The 12,475-nt window shown below is 37.6% G+C and overlaps 1 protein-coding gene across 1 annotated transcript in view; it reads right to left on the bottom strand.

Moving 5' to 3' along the window:
- Positions 1 to 12,475, bottom strand: part of RNGTT (RNA guanylyltransferase and 5'-phosphatase) — a 220,623-nt gene that overhangs the window by 148,767 nt on the left and 59,381 nt on the right. The window contains 1 exon segment of the mRNA XM_032651577.1: positions 7,899 to 8,034. Coding sequence (XP_032507468.1) covers positions 7,899 to 8,034 — 136 coding nt within the window.

The following is a 12,475-nucleotide window of genomic DNA, read 5'->3' as shown; positions in this document are numbered from 1 at the left end:
TCCTGTTCCCACCAGCCAGACTAGAAAGTCTCATAACTCACAGGACATTGAGTACTCAGAAGGATCTTATCTCAGTAGTGGAGGATAATTATCCCCAAAGACTCCTCACCTAACAAATCTTAAAAACAAGACTCAAAAGGTACAAACTAGTCCCAAGTAAATTAACTGCATCTCAGAACAAAGCTCAAGAATAGTTATAGGAATACAAAAATATTGAGCCCCCAACAAGGTAAAATTCAAAACGTCTGGCAGCCAATCAAAAATTACCAGGTATGCAAAGAGACAAAAATATACAACTCATAAAGAGGAGAAAAAAATCCATCAAAATAGGCCTAAAACTCTGAGCGATGTTAGAGCTAGCAGGCAAGAATATTCTAACAGTATTCCATATATTCAAAAAGGTAAGTAGAGACACAGAAGACTTAAAAAAGACTCAAATTCAATTTCCAGAGGTGAAAACTACAATGTCTGAGGTGAAAAATACTGTGGTTGGGATGGACAGTGGTTTAGATGCTGGAGAAGGAGAGATTCATGAACGTGAAGACAAATCAATACAAACTATCCAAAACGAAACAGAAAAGTTTGTTGTTGTTGTTTTAATGAAAGAACATTAGTAATTAAATTTTCAACAGGTGGAAGGGTAGAAATGCACAAAAACGTTCTACTTTTGATGAAAATTGTAAACCCACAGAAAAAAGATGCTGAATCCTTTATTATGGGCCCTACCAAAAAAACCCCAAAATCTGCATGTTTGACTTTCCTATCCTCTGTACTTCTCCATATTCCATTGCCTTTATCTGAAGTTCCCAGGCATCCACTCTTCTGCCTACCCATTTAATACTTCCTGAGCACAAACTATACTCTATGCTCTAAGTGCTGGAGACATTAAGCACCCAGTCCCTAGCTTCAAGGGGCTCAGAGTAATAGAAAGAGAGGAAAATATATAAGTAGCTAGGTCGAAGGAAGAGCTACAGTTTTAATGACAGATGGCCATACAAAGAGAATGACCATGTAGCTATCTGTCTAAACCAGGATACTTTTGAGAGTGAGAGATGGCTATTAATAACTATACTAAGACAACAAGTATATACCTTTACTATTCCAGTCAATAAGGGCACATTGTATAAACATAAGGAGAAGGAGTGGTTATTTCTACATGAAGAGTAAGACAAAGGTTTGATAATAAGGTGAGAAACCCATTAGCTGAATCCTGAAAGATGCGGTGGATATCTTCTAGCAGGATGGTGGACACGCCAAATGGTATTTAAAAGGCATGGAGAAGGTGGTAAACTATCCAAAGCTCAGTAATAGGTGGGACTTATGCTTTCAAGGGCTCACAGTCAAAGATGATGTTAAATGCTTAGGCACGGCCCAGATATAAGGAATATTACATTACGTACTTTGGCTTTCATGCTTTAAGCAATGGAGAACCACTGAAGGGGTGTTTGGGGTTTTTATAATATAAATTTGTTTTATTTATTTATTTTTGGCTGCGTTGGGTCTTCGTTGCTGCATGCGGGCTTTCTCTAGCTGCGGTGAGTGGGGGCTACTCTTTGTTGTGGTGTGCAGGCTTCTCATTGTGGTGGCTTCTCTTGTTGCAGAGCACGGGCTCTAGGCACATAGGCTTCAGTAGTTGTGGCTCACAGTCTCAGTAGTTGTGGCTCTCATGCTCTAGAGCGCAGGCTCAGTAGTTGTGGTGCACAGGCTTAGCTGTTCCGCGGCATGTGGGATCTTCCCAGACCAGAGCTTGAACCTGTGTCCCCTGAACTGGCAGGCGGATTCTTAACCACTGCACCACCAGGGAAGCCCCCACTGAAGGGTTTTAATGAAAGGAAGTAATTAACTGTGCAAAACCTGTGGGCCTTCAAAGCTCATCTCAAAGGTAACCCATTCCTTGAAATCCTTTCAGATAAGGCCCACTTGGTTCTAATTATCATAGTTAAGTGATGAAATGTTCCTGAATTAGATAGCAGTGGTTGCATAATCTTGTGAATACTAAAAACCACTGACTTATATACCTTAGAATGGTAAACTATATTTCAACTTTTTCAATAAAGTTAAATTTTAAAAAGAAAAAGAAATCCTAAAATCAGTTCTTCAGAGCGAAGGAAAATGATGGAACCCCAGATAAACAGCATATATTAAACGTCAGCTATGTACGTGTTGATTACACATATTCTATAAATACAGGCACAACAAAATGACTAAAAGGAAATACATCAAAATGTTAAAATTTAATCTTTTCTTGATAGTTGAGTTCTATTTTATAACATACAGACTTCCTAAAATTTTAACAATGAGCATGCATATTCCTTTATAAAAAATTAACAGATGAAAAGACATGCCATTTTCCCAAGATTTTTGTTATTAACTTTAATGATTAACTGTTATATCCTCCTCTTATCCTCAGTATAAAATTGATTGAACTTCACTGATTTGTTTCAAGTGAATTACTGCCGTATTTCTAAACTCCTATTTTCCACATTCTGTGGGTCAAAGAACATAATCTAGAGAGCAAAACAAAAGCTTAAACGCTCACATACGACAGCCAGACAATTAGGCAGTTTGAGTTATTCTTGGATTTGGAATTTTACAAAAACGATTTGCAAATGAAAATGTGGAAGAAACAGGAAACTACAGAGGACTGTTTTAATTAACTAAGTGGAAAAACAGATATGGCAACTATAATTCTGGTCCAAGTAAACTGACATCATGAATCATATTGCTATTTTAAAACCTCACAAGAGTCTATTATGTTGCTCTCAGTTATCCAAGTTTGGGGTGAAAATAAATAGTACTGCTAAGTTAAATCTGCAGGTGGTTAAGCATCTAATTTTTAAGCATTATTTCCTACCTGGAATGCCCTTGGCCCATGTCCAACAAAAATCTCTTTCTATAGAAATCTTCCCATATCTAACGCCAACTCCTCTATAAACCATCTTTAGTTTCTAACTAGATGTAATTCATTTCTCCTCTAAACAACCAAAGGACTTGTTTTAAATGCCAATCTTCGGGTTATCGTTTTATTCGTTACCTATCATTCTCCATCCCAACCCAATGAAGTAAGATATCTCCAGGGTGAGGCCTTCTCCTCAACCTTCTAAGCAATGCCTGCACTCCTGGTGTGGTACATGATAGGAATGAAAAACTACACTAAACTTTTGCAAATGCTATAACTTGAGTCTTTTTCTTCCTTTTATTTTATGAATTACGATGCTAAAAAACTACCTTAAATAAAATGAAAGTAACAAAAACCAAAATAAATGTTCTTGCTGTTCCCATGAACCAATTACCAGAGCTGCTGTATTGGCAATGCAGATTATGGACAGCACAACTCCAGGGGTAGCTGTCACATCAACTACGATAAGGACGGAACACCTTGGAGATGTGCAGTAGCAATACTTCCAACCTTATGCAGTGGCTCTGTCAACCACAAGGGGGCGTGTGTGTGCACGTGCAGCATGCGTGCGCGCACACGCACAAATGTGTTAAAAGGTTTACGTATATATGTCAAAATATTTTACCACGCACACCGTCACAGGAATGAAAATTTATAATACTAGTAGCCTCACAGAGTACACAGTACAGACAATTCTGTGACTCTATAGGTACTCTTCGCTCAGTCTCCATTTGCCACTCAGTCTCAATCAACTATACTACCTTCTTTGCTTCTTTCTAATCTTTATATGCAGCTCAGTCAACCTCTCCCTGGACTTCTGTCATCACTCTTTATGACCCATCTAAAATTTTCCTTGATCTCATGTCCATTGCTCTTCTCCACACAACCTCAAACTCTCTCTCTCTCTAGGTCACATCCTGAACCTTCTCATCACCCAAAACTATACCTCAGAAGTGATTGATTCAAACATCTCATTCTCCAATCACAGTCTTCCATCTTCTGGCTTGCACACTCCAATATTTACCTGGTAAATTTTTTAAAAAGCACATGGGATTGGGGCAACAAGCATTCAGGTCACTTGGAAAATGGTACTCCCTCTGTTAAACAAATAAATACATATTTTATGCATGTGGCTTTCATTAGGGTAATTCTATCATTGAGAGTTTAAAGGAACATTCACAAGCTACTCACTATTTTCCCAATATCACTGATATAAATCTGAAACAGAGACGCAAATTTCATCTTAAGACAGGAAGCATTCTCATACAAATTCCAGAGACTATTAGCCAGATATAATTCAATCTGCCTTGTGAAAAAGGTTCAATACTGAAAAAGTGAATAAATATTAAAGAACATGAGCAGTATCCCTGTAGAAAAGAAACTTACAGTTGTGGGAAGCCATAAAAAAGATGTAGAGTCCCTTTTCCCTCCAAAGAAAAATAGTGAAGGTGTGGCAAAGAGATAAACCACACAACCAAACATAGCAAACAGAAAGGTAAATGGTCTGGAGATAAGCCTACCAGAGATCATTCTGCAGAGAAAAATACAAGCTTCTTGTTGTACAGATTTGCACATAAAGTGTAACACACTAATTCAGCCTAACTTCTCAAATAGCCTTGTTCACCCAAAAGCTAAATAAAGAGAGCAAAATCTAAGTGACAAACTTCAGAATAGCCAAGAGATTGGATATCCTTGCACTATCAGACATTAAATTGTATGCTAAAGTTACAGCCTGTAAGTCAACCTAAAACTATCACAGGAAGACCAAAATATTAATGGAATGGGAAAGCGAATCAAGAAACAAACAACGATATAAGGGAATCCCACATACAATAAAAATGATATACCTAATTAAAAAGGAAAAATACATTAGCAGACTGGTGCTGAGGTAACAATTTAGACATTTGGAAATAAATAAAACTGTACCCCTATCTTACTCATTTTACCAAAATGTATCGTGGATAGATCAAATATTTAAATATGTAAATGAAACAATAAAAGTATTAGAAGGAAAAACAGGGGACTATTATAATAATTCTGAAGTAAAAATATCTCTTTCTTAAAATGACACAAAAGCCAAATATTAAAAACCAAGGTGTTTAACTACTATATATAAAATAGATAACTAATAAGGACATACTGTATAGCACAGGGAACTCTACTCAGTACTCTGTAATAACCTATATGGAAAAGAATCTAAAGAAGAGTGAATTATGTATATGTATAACTGATTCACTTTGCTGTACATCTAAAACTAACACAATATTGTAAATCAACTATACTCCAATAAATATTTTTTTAAAAAAAAAAAAAGGTGTTTATAATTTACCTACATAAATTTAAACCTGTGCCACCGAAAACACCAGAAAAAATATTACTTTTTCAAAATATGGGTCATAAAGTAATACCCCAATAGACAACAACTTCTCATAAATCAGTAAGAAAAACATGAACACCCAACAGAAAAATGTATGAAAGATCTGAATGGGCAACTCACAGAAGAAATATAGTAACTCTGTACTGTACTAAATACAGTAAAACAGAAGTGAAAAAATATTAAACCTCCTTAACAATTCACATAAATTAAGAGGTAAACATTTATTTCACTATGTGCCAGACACTATTATCAGCACTTTATATAAACTATCCAACTTAATCTTCACAACAGCACCAAGACCTAAGTACTGTTATTAGCCTAACTTCACTACATATGACGAAACTGAGTAAACGATATTAGGGCCCTCATACAATAACTCATGGAGCCAATAAGACACCATCAGTTAGAGTCAGGGCTCTTAACCACTATGCTATACTGTCTCCTAAAATGAAAAAGTCATTTAAAATTAGAAGATTTAAAATTTTCAAAACCCAGTGTTTAATAAGACAGTGCATAGATCCTTTACAAATGGATGGCTGAACTATACATGTGTTCAAACTTTCTGGAAAGAAGGGTGGCAATTATACATGTCAATGTTTAAAACGAGTAATGCCCCCAAATAAAGCATAGTGAACACAGTACAGTGTATCAGGTTACTGTCCCTGCCTTGGGAGGACTACGTCTCTTGTACTCCAAGTGGTACTGCCACCTGTGAGACCCTGGTCTCCACTGTCTCTCTTCCTTGGATATATATATATATAACTTAGGCAAGGCCCTCTGGAATTTTCCCTGGGATTGATATATGGATATTGGGAGAGAATAGTTCCCTTTCTGCTTGGGTTGCAAGGCAACTTGCCTCCCACATGGAAAGAGCCTTCATGCAGAGTGAGGACAGACAAGTAAGCAAAGAAAGAGAGAGAAAGACAGCATGGCCCATATCACTTGAGTCCCCAGATCCAGCCTGAAGCAAGCCAAGCTGAAACCTAATTATTTGTGCCAATTTAGTTCTTTTTTCCCCAGTTACTTTAAGTAGAATCTCACTTCTAAGAATCTTAATTATAAAACTGCACAATTGGGCTTCCCTGGTGGCGCAGTGGTTGGGAGTCGGCCTGCCGATGCAGGGAACACGGGTTCGTGCCCTGGTCCGGGAGGATCCCACATGCCGCAGAGCGGCTGCGCCCGTGGGCCATGGCCGCTGAGCCTGTGCGTCCGGAGCCTGTGCTCCGCAACAGGAGAGGCCACAGCAGTGAGAGGCCCGCGTACCGCAAAAAAAAAAAAACAAAAAAAAAAACTGCACAACTGTGAAAGAAAAAGGTATAAGGATATGCATACAAGTATGTCTTATAATACAAAAAATCCAAATGTCCACCAAAAGAGGGCTGGCTAAATTAATTACAGAATTGTTTGTCAAACTTGCCTAATTAAAATCACTTGGGCACTTATTAAAAATAAAGATAACTTGACCTCTGGGAGAGTCTAATTCACTAGGTCTAGGATAGGCTACTGGGATAGGCCATATTTTTAACAAGCATCCCCTATAATTTTCATATGCAAGATAGTCTGGAAACCCTAAATTACAGTGTTTACATATACAGTGGTCTATCATTCAGGCTTTTATGTGAAAAAGGTCCAAAACACATTGCTAAGTGAAAACAACACAAATTACAAAACAGATGTAACATTTAAATCTTTTCATGCAAAATTATGTAACTATCCACGTGGGTACATATTTGACCAAAGTACTCATTTTCAGCCAGGGCAGAGGTACCTGTACTCAGAATCTTACTGGGACTGGAAGGGGTCCCAAGTCCCCAAAAGATTCTGATAGACATTCTGTTTAAGAATCTATGCTCTGAGTTAGTATTACTAATATGAATGTGAATCCTTCAGGAGCAGATGTAAGATTGAATGTTCTGGCACAGAGAAAAGTCTGGAATAATGTTCATCAAAATGATAACAGAAGTTACTCCAATGGTTAAGAGTTCAGGTGATTTTTACCAGCTTTTTTGTAATGTTCTGTATTATTTTAGTTTTTATTTACAATGAACGAATACATTTAGAATTGGGGAGAAGAAAGCTGTCTGCACAGGAGAAAGTTAAAATATTTTTAATCAAGTAATTTTATGATTATTAAGTATAGATTGTCTGAATGGGAAAATTCTTATCAGCTTTCAAAATTCAAATGTAAAAGTACAAGTGGCTGCTTTCAAAGACACGATCCTCTTTCAATAAGAACTATTAGTTCATATAGCTAAAGAGCCAAGGAAAAATGTGATATGTCATATCACTCAATTAAAATTCAACTGACAAGTAAAACAATAAAATGAGTTTTTCAATAAGAATTTTTTTCAATCACAAAGAACAAAAGAATTAAGATTTAATTTTGTTCACTTATTCTGTATCTAAGACAATGATCAAGTGACAGTAAGTGCAGGTAAGAGATAAATGGAATTTAACATCTTAACAAAAACTAGATTCAATTTTTTAACTGTCAATTATACACCAATAAAAAAAACTTTTAAAAAAAACTGGATCTGATTCTAAATTTCCTGTTTAATTATTAAAAATACACATTTACAGCAATGTTTGATTTTTTTTAAAAAAAGATAAAATATGACTTACCCCATCTAGGAGAGTATTTGATAAATGCATGCGGAGATCTTTACGAAATGGAAATTCCAGATTTGAAACATGAAACACTGAATTATCTCTATCAATCATAAAAACTTCATTTGTGCCATCAATCAACATCATATACCTTAAATGAAACATTAAAAAGATAATATTAACAGTAAAATTCAAGAATAGAGTCATAAGAAATAACAGTTGAATTGTTTTTCCTTAGACTTACAATAGCTGCCTGGAATAATGTTCACCAGAGTCCCCCCTCCACCATCATTCAAATTAAAGTGCCACAAATAACAAAATCTTTTTTAAAGACGTTTTTGTTTCCTATAAAAAACATACGGTATAGAGAAATCAAAGCTTTTTACGGAAACAATGTGATGTTCAAGAGCAACCTTATAACCCATCTTAGGAGAGAACGGTTCTCTAATTTTTATTAGATCTTAAACATCAAAGTTTACAAAACACACAAACATACATATATGTAATTACGGAATTTTATTGGCTCAACAACTATATAAATTAGGAATTACTCTCTCCACTTTGCAGTAAAAAAAGAAAGTGATTTGCAAATGGCAAGACGTCAAAGTATCCAATGCTCCTTCTGCCACACAACAGTGAGCAAAACACTGAATTAATGTGATGATATAACCAGATACCACCATTTCAGGTACAACTCTCATTCATTACTATAAAATTAAAATATTTTTTAACACAAGCTCATGAGAATTTTTATTAGCCAATCAATATATGGGGGAATTTATATACTTTAAAATGTGTCATCCTCCAAATGGCCAAGTTACTATCACTGATTCCCAGTTAGTTGATCATCAAGAACAGAGCTCTACCGCACACCATATATAAAAATAAAGTCCAGATGAATTCAAGTCAAGGAAATTACAGACCAACAGGCTATACTACCAAACAGATAATAGCAAGATTTGGGATGAAAATGGAGACCATACCCAGGTACCAAACTCTTCAAAGAATGAGAGAGATCTGACAGCAATAAGTTAGAAAGTTAAAAGTCATGAGCCTCAAAGAAACAGAAGAATCACTGTGTTGTCTTGTTTGTTGTTAAATGAAACACTGGAAGACTAACAGTCTGGATGTACCACTGAGAATAGAGGAGAATGCGGACCATCTGCCTAATTTCCTACCCATGAGGTAGGTCAGAAAAAAAAAAGCAGCAACTCAAAGACAGAGCTAAATCAACTTAAGGCTGGGGGACAGAAGAAACGTTCAACAAAGAGACGGAAGCAACAAAGAGACGGAAGCAAATGCAGTACATGGCGGCTAATATAGAGGACAATTTGTTTCCCATAAATAACTGTTCTAAAAAACAGAGAGACATGTTCAGGACAGACGAGGAGAAATGGGAGGGCTGATTAAGGTAACAGAAGTGTGTGACAACAGGCTGAAGAGCAGCAAGGCAGACCAAAGGGGCTGACATTTGGGGACTGGATTGGAAGCATGCTGTTACTAGTGTTTTCAAAATAATTAGTCGTAGCAGGCCCCCGGAGAGGAGGTGAAGGACTCGGGCCCTTGCTATGTATTGAAAGAGCTGTATCCTTAGGAGATGGGGATTGTGAAGACTCAGGTTGCACTTGGAAAAAGAAAATCAGCCTCAGTCTGGACTGACTGTGCATCTGAGAAAGTCAGACCAACTGCGGGCCAGCAGGTTGGCAGACAACAGGAATACTTAGTTCCCAAAGCTCTCCTGCACATGCTTTCCAGAAGTGACAAATCCTAGTAGATAGGGAGAGTCTAGTCTTCTTGAAGAAGTCAACCTTGCCCTGCGTGGTATTTCAAAGAGAATTTAAATCAACATAAGAATAGGGCAAATAAAGACTTCCTTGGCGGTCCAGTGGTTGAGACTCTACACTTCTACTGCAGGGGACATGGGTTTGATCCCTGGTTGGGGAACTAAGATCCCGCATGCCGTGCTGACTGGCCAAAAAAAAAAAAAAAAAGAATAGGGCAAATAAAAAGCCTGTAATACCTTCTGCAAAAATGGTACTGAAGACACAATCCATCATGTTGTTTAAGGACCTAGGTCAGCATTTTGCAAAGCTTATTATTTACTTTTAGGATTTCATGGCAAAATAAATTAGGGAAACACTATATCTTTCTCTGGGAAAGTCAAGATACATATCAGGAACATTTAAGGTTGTAAGAAAACATGTAAGGAGTAACTCAGTTTTCCTGGGTCTCTCCCATGTATATAGGAGGTATACATGTTATTAAACTTTTTCGCCAGTTTAAAAAAAAAGAAAATATACAATAGTCTGTTTATCTTATTTAGCCCATTATTTCCTAAACTTAATCCTGATATCTGTTAATATCCGACAGAATTAGTATTTTCTTTTCTTTTTTTTTTAATTTAATTTTATTCATTTTTTATTTTTGGCTGCGTTGGGTCTTTATTGCTGCGCGCAGGCTTTCTCTAGTTGCAGCGAGCAGGGGCTACTCTTCGTTGCAGTGCATGGGCTTCTCATTGCGGTGGCTTCTCTTGCTGCGGAGCACAGGCTCTAGGCGCGTGGGCTGCCGTATTTGTGGCACACAGGCTCAGTAGTCATGGCTCGCGGGCTCTAGAGTGCAGGCTCAATAGTTGTGGCACACGGGCTTAGTTGCTCCGCGGCATGTGGGATCTTCCCGGACCAGGGCTCGAACCCATGTCCTCCGCATTGGCAGGCGGATTCTTAACCACTGCGCTACCAGGGAAGTCCAGAATTAGTATTCTATATTCACAGTGTGAGAAAAGCTGGCTTATGCTAACAAATTTCAGAATTCAGAAAAAAGAAACAGGACTTCCCTGGTGGCACAGTGGTTAAGAATCCGCTTGCCAATGCAGGGAACACGGGGTTCGATCCCTGGTCTGGGAAGATCCCATACGCCGCAGAGCAACTAAGCCTGTGCGCCACAACTACTGAGCCTGAGTTCTGGAGCCTGCGAGCCACAACTGCTGAGCCTGCGCACCACAACTACTGAAGCCCACACACCTAGAGCCCATGCTCCACAAGAGAAGCCACCACAATGAGAAGCCCACGCACCACAATGAAGAGTAGCCCCCACTCACCACAACTAGAGAAAGCCCACATGCAGCAATGAAGACCCAACACAGCCAAAAATAAAGAAACGGTTTCCCTCTTCTGATCATAAGATGACAACAGAAATATTTCCCTTTTCACTGGCTGCCCAGAAGCTCAGAATTAAATATAATGTTCAAATAGAATAATTATTAAATCCCAGGGTGTTGGTACATTCTGCTTTTTCTGTCATAATTATTCTCTATTCATTTTTTAACACACTTATTTGAGATATATATGAATGCATACATATCTTACTATCAGACTTTTCTTTTTACTTCAAGTGGAATATCAATTAAAAGAAAATACTATCTATGTATATTTATGCATAAACAGATTTAAAAGACCAAGGAAGGAAAGGCATTAGAAGATGGAATTCATTATAAAGGATTGGTCATGGGAAACTCAGCTTACATATGCAGAGATATCAGAGAAATTATTTAGCAGTTGGTATTCAGAGATTCTTCTGCACATATAAATTTTCAGGCTTTGGAACAGAAGTTTCTGGAATGTGATTTTTGGTTTGAACTCCAATCATTCCGAATCACATGTACTTCTGTTATGTGATACCCATGAAAAATAAGAAGCTATTTCCTGTTAGGGAAGAAAGGTAAGGAATGTGGAAATAACCTTAACTGCAAATTTAATATACAGAATTACCAAATTATTTGTATTATATACATTCTCATTAAAAGACAAAAATACAGGGCTTCCCTGGTGGCACAGTGGTTGAGAGTCCGCCTGCCGATGCAGGGGACACGGGTTCGTGCCCCGGTCCAGGAAGATCCCACATGCCGCGGAGCGGCTGGGCCCGTGAGCCATGGCTGCTGAGCCTGCGCGTCCGGAGCCTGTGCTCCGCAACAGGAGAGGCCACAGCGGTGAGAGGCCCGCGTACCACATACACACAAAAAAAAGACAAAAGTACAGAAGTTTCACTGAATTAAAGCATTGATTCACTTTTTATACTGACGTATATATACCAAACCATATAAAAAACAGAAGAGCCAAATTTATAAACTGCTTTTATTTATTTATTTATTTATCACTGCTCTGCGCTGCGCAGCTTGCAGGATCTCAGGTCCACGACCAGGAATCAAACCCTGGGCCCTCGGCAGTGAAAGCACAGAGTCCCAACCACTGGACCACCAGGGAATTCCCGTGTAAACTGCTTTACTTTAAATACTGGTTTTCCAGCTTGACTAGAAAAGCTGCAGTCACTGAGATGTGAGATAGCTAATCAAGTAAAACCACCAATTATACATTAATACAATTCAGGAAGCACATAATTAAAGAGGAAAACTGATTAAAAACAAAATATTGGTAACTAATACCACCTTAGAGTTTTAACTCACATTCCTAATAGTAGTCTGAGGGTAAAATAATCTTTAAACATCTTATAATTTAAATTTATCACCAATATTCATTAATATGGAAAGAGATCCACAATATATTAAATGAAGAAAAAGCAAGTTAAAAATCAGAATG

The sequence above is a fragment of the Phocoena sinus genome, chromosome 12, assembly GCF_008692025.1.
Source record: "Phocoena sinus isolate mPhoSin1 chromosome 12, mPhoSin1.pri, whole genome shotgun sequence".
Taxonomy (NCBI): Eukaryota; Metazoa; Chordata; class Mammalia; order Artiodactyla; family Phocoenidae; genus Phocoena; species Phocoena sinus.
Note: the sequence above shows the minus strand (reverse complement) of the source record. Positions and strands in the feature narration are given on the sequence as shown.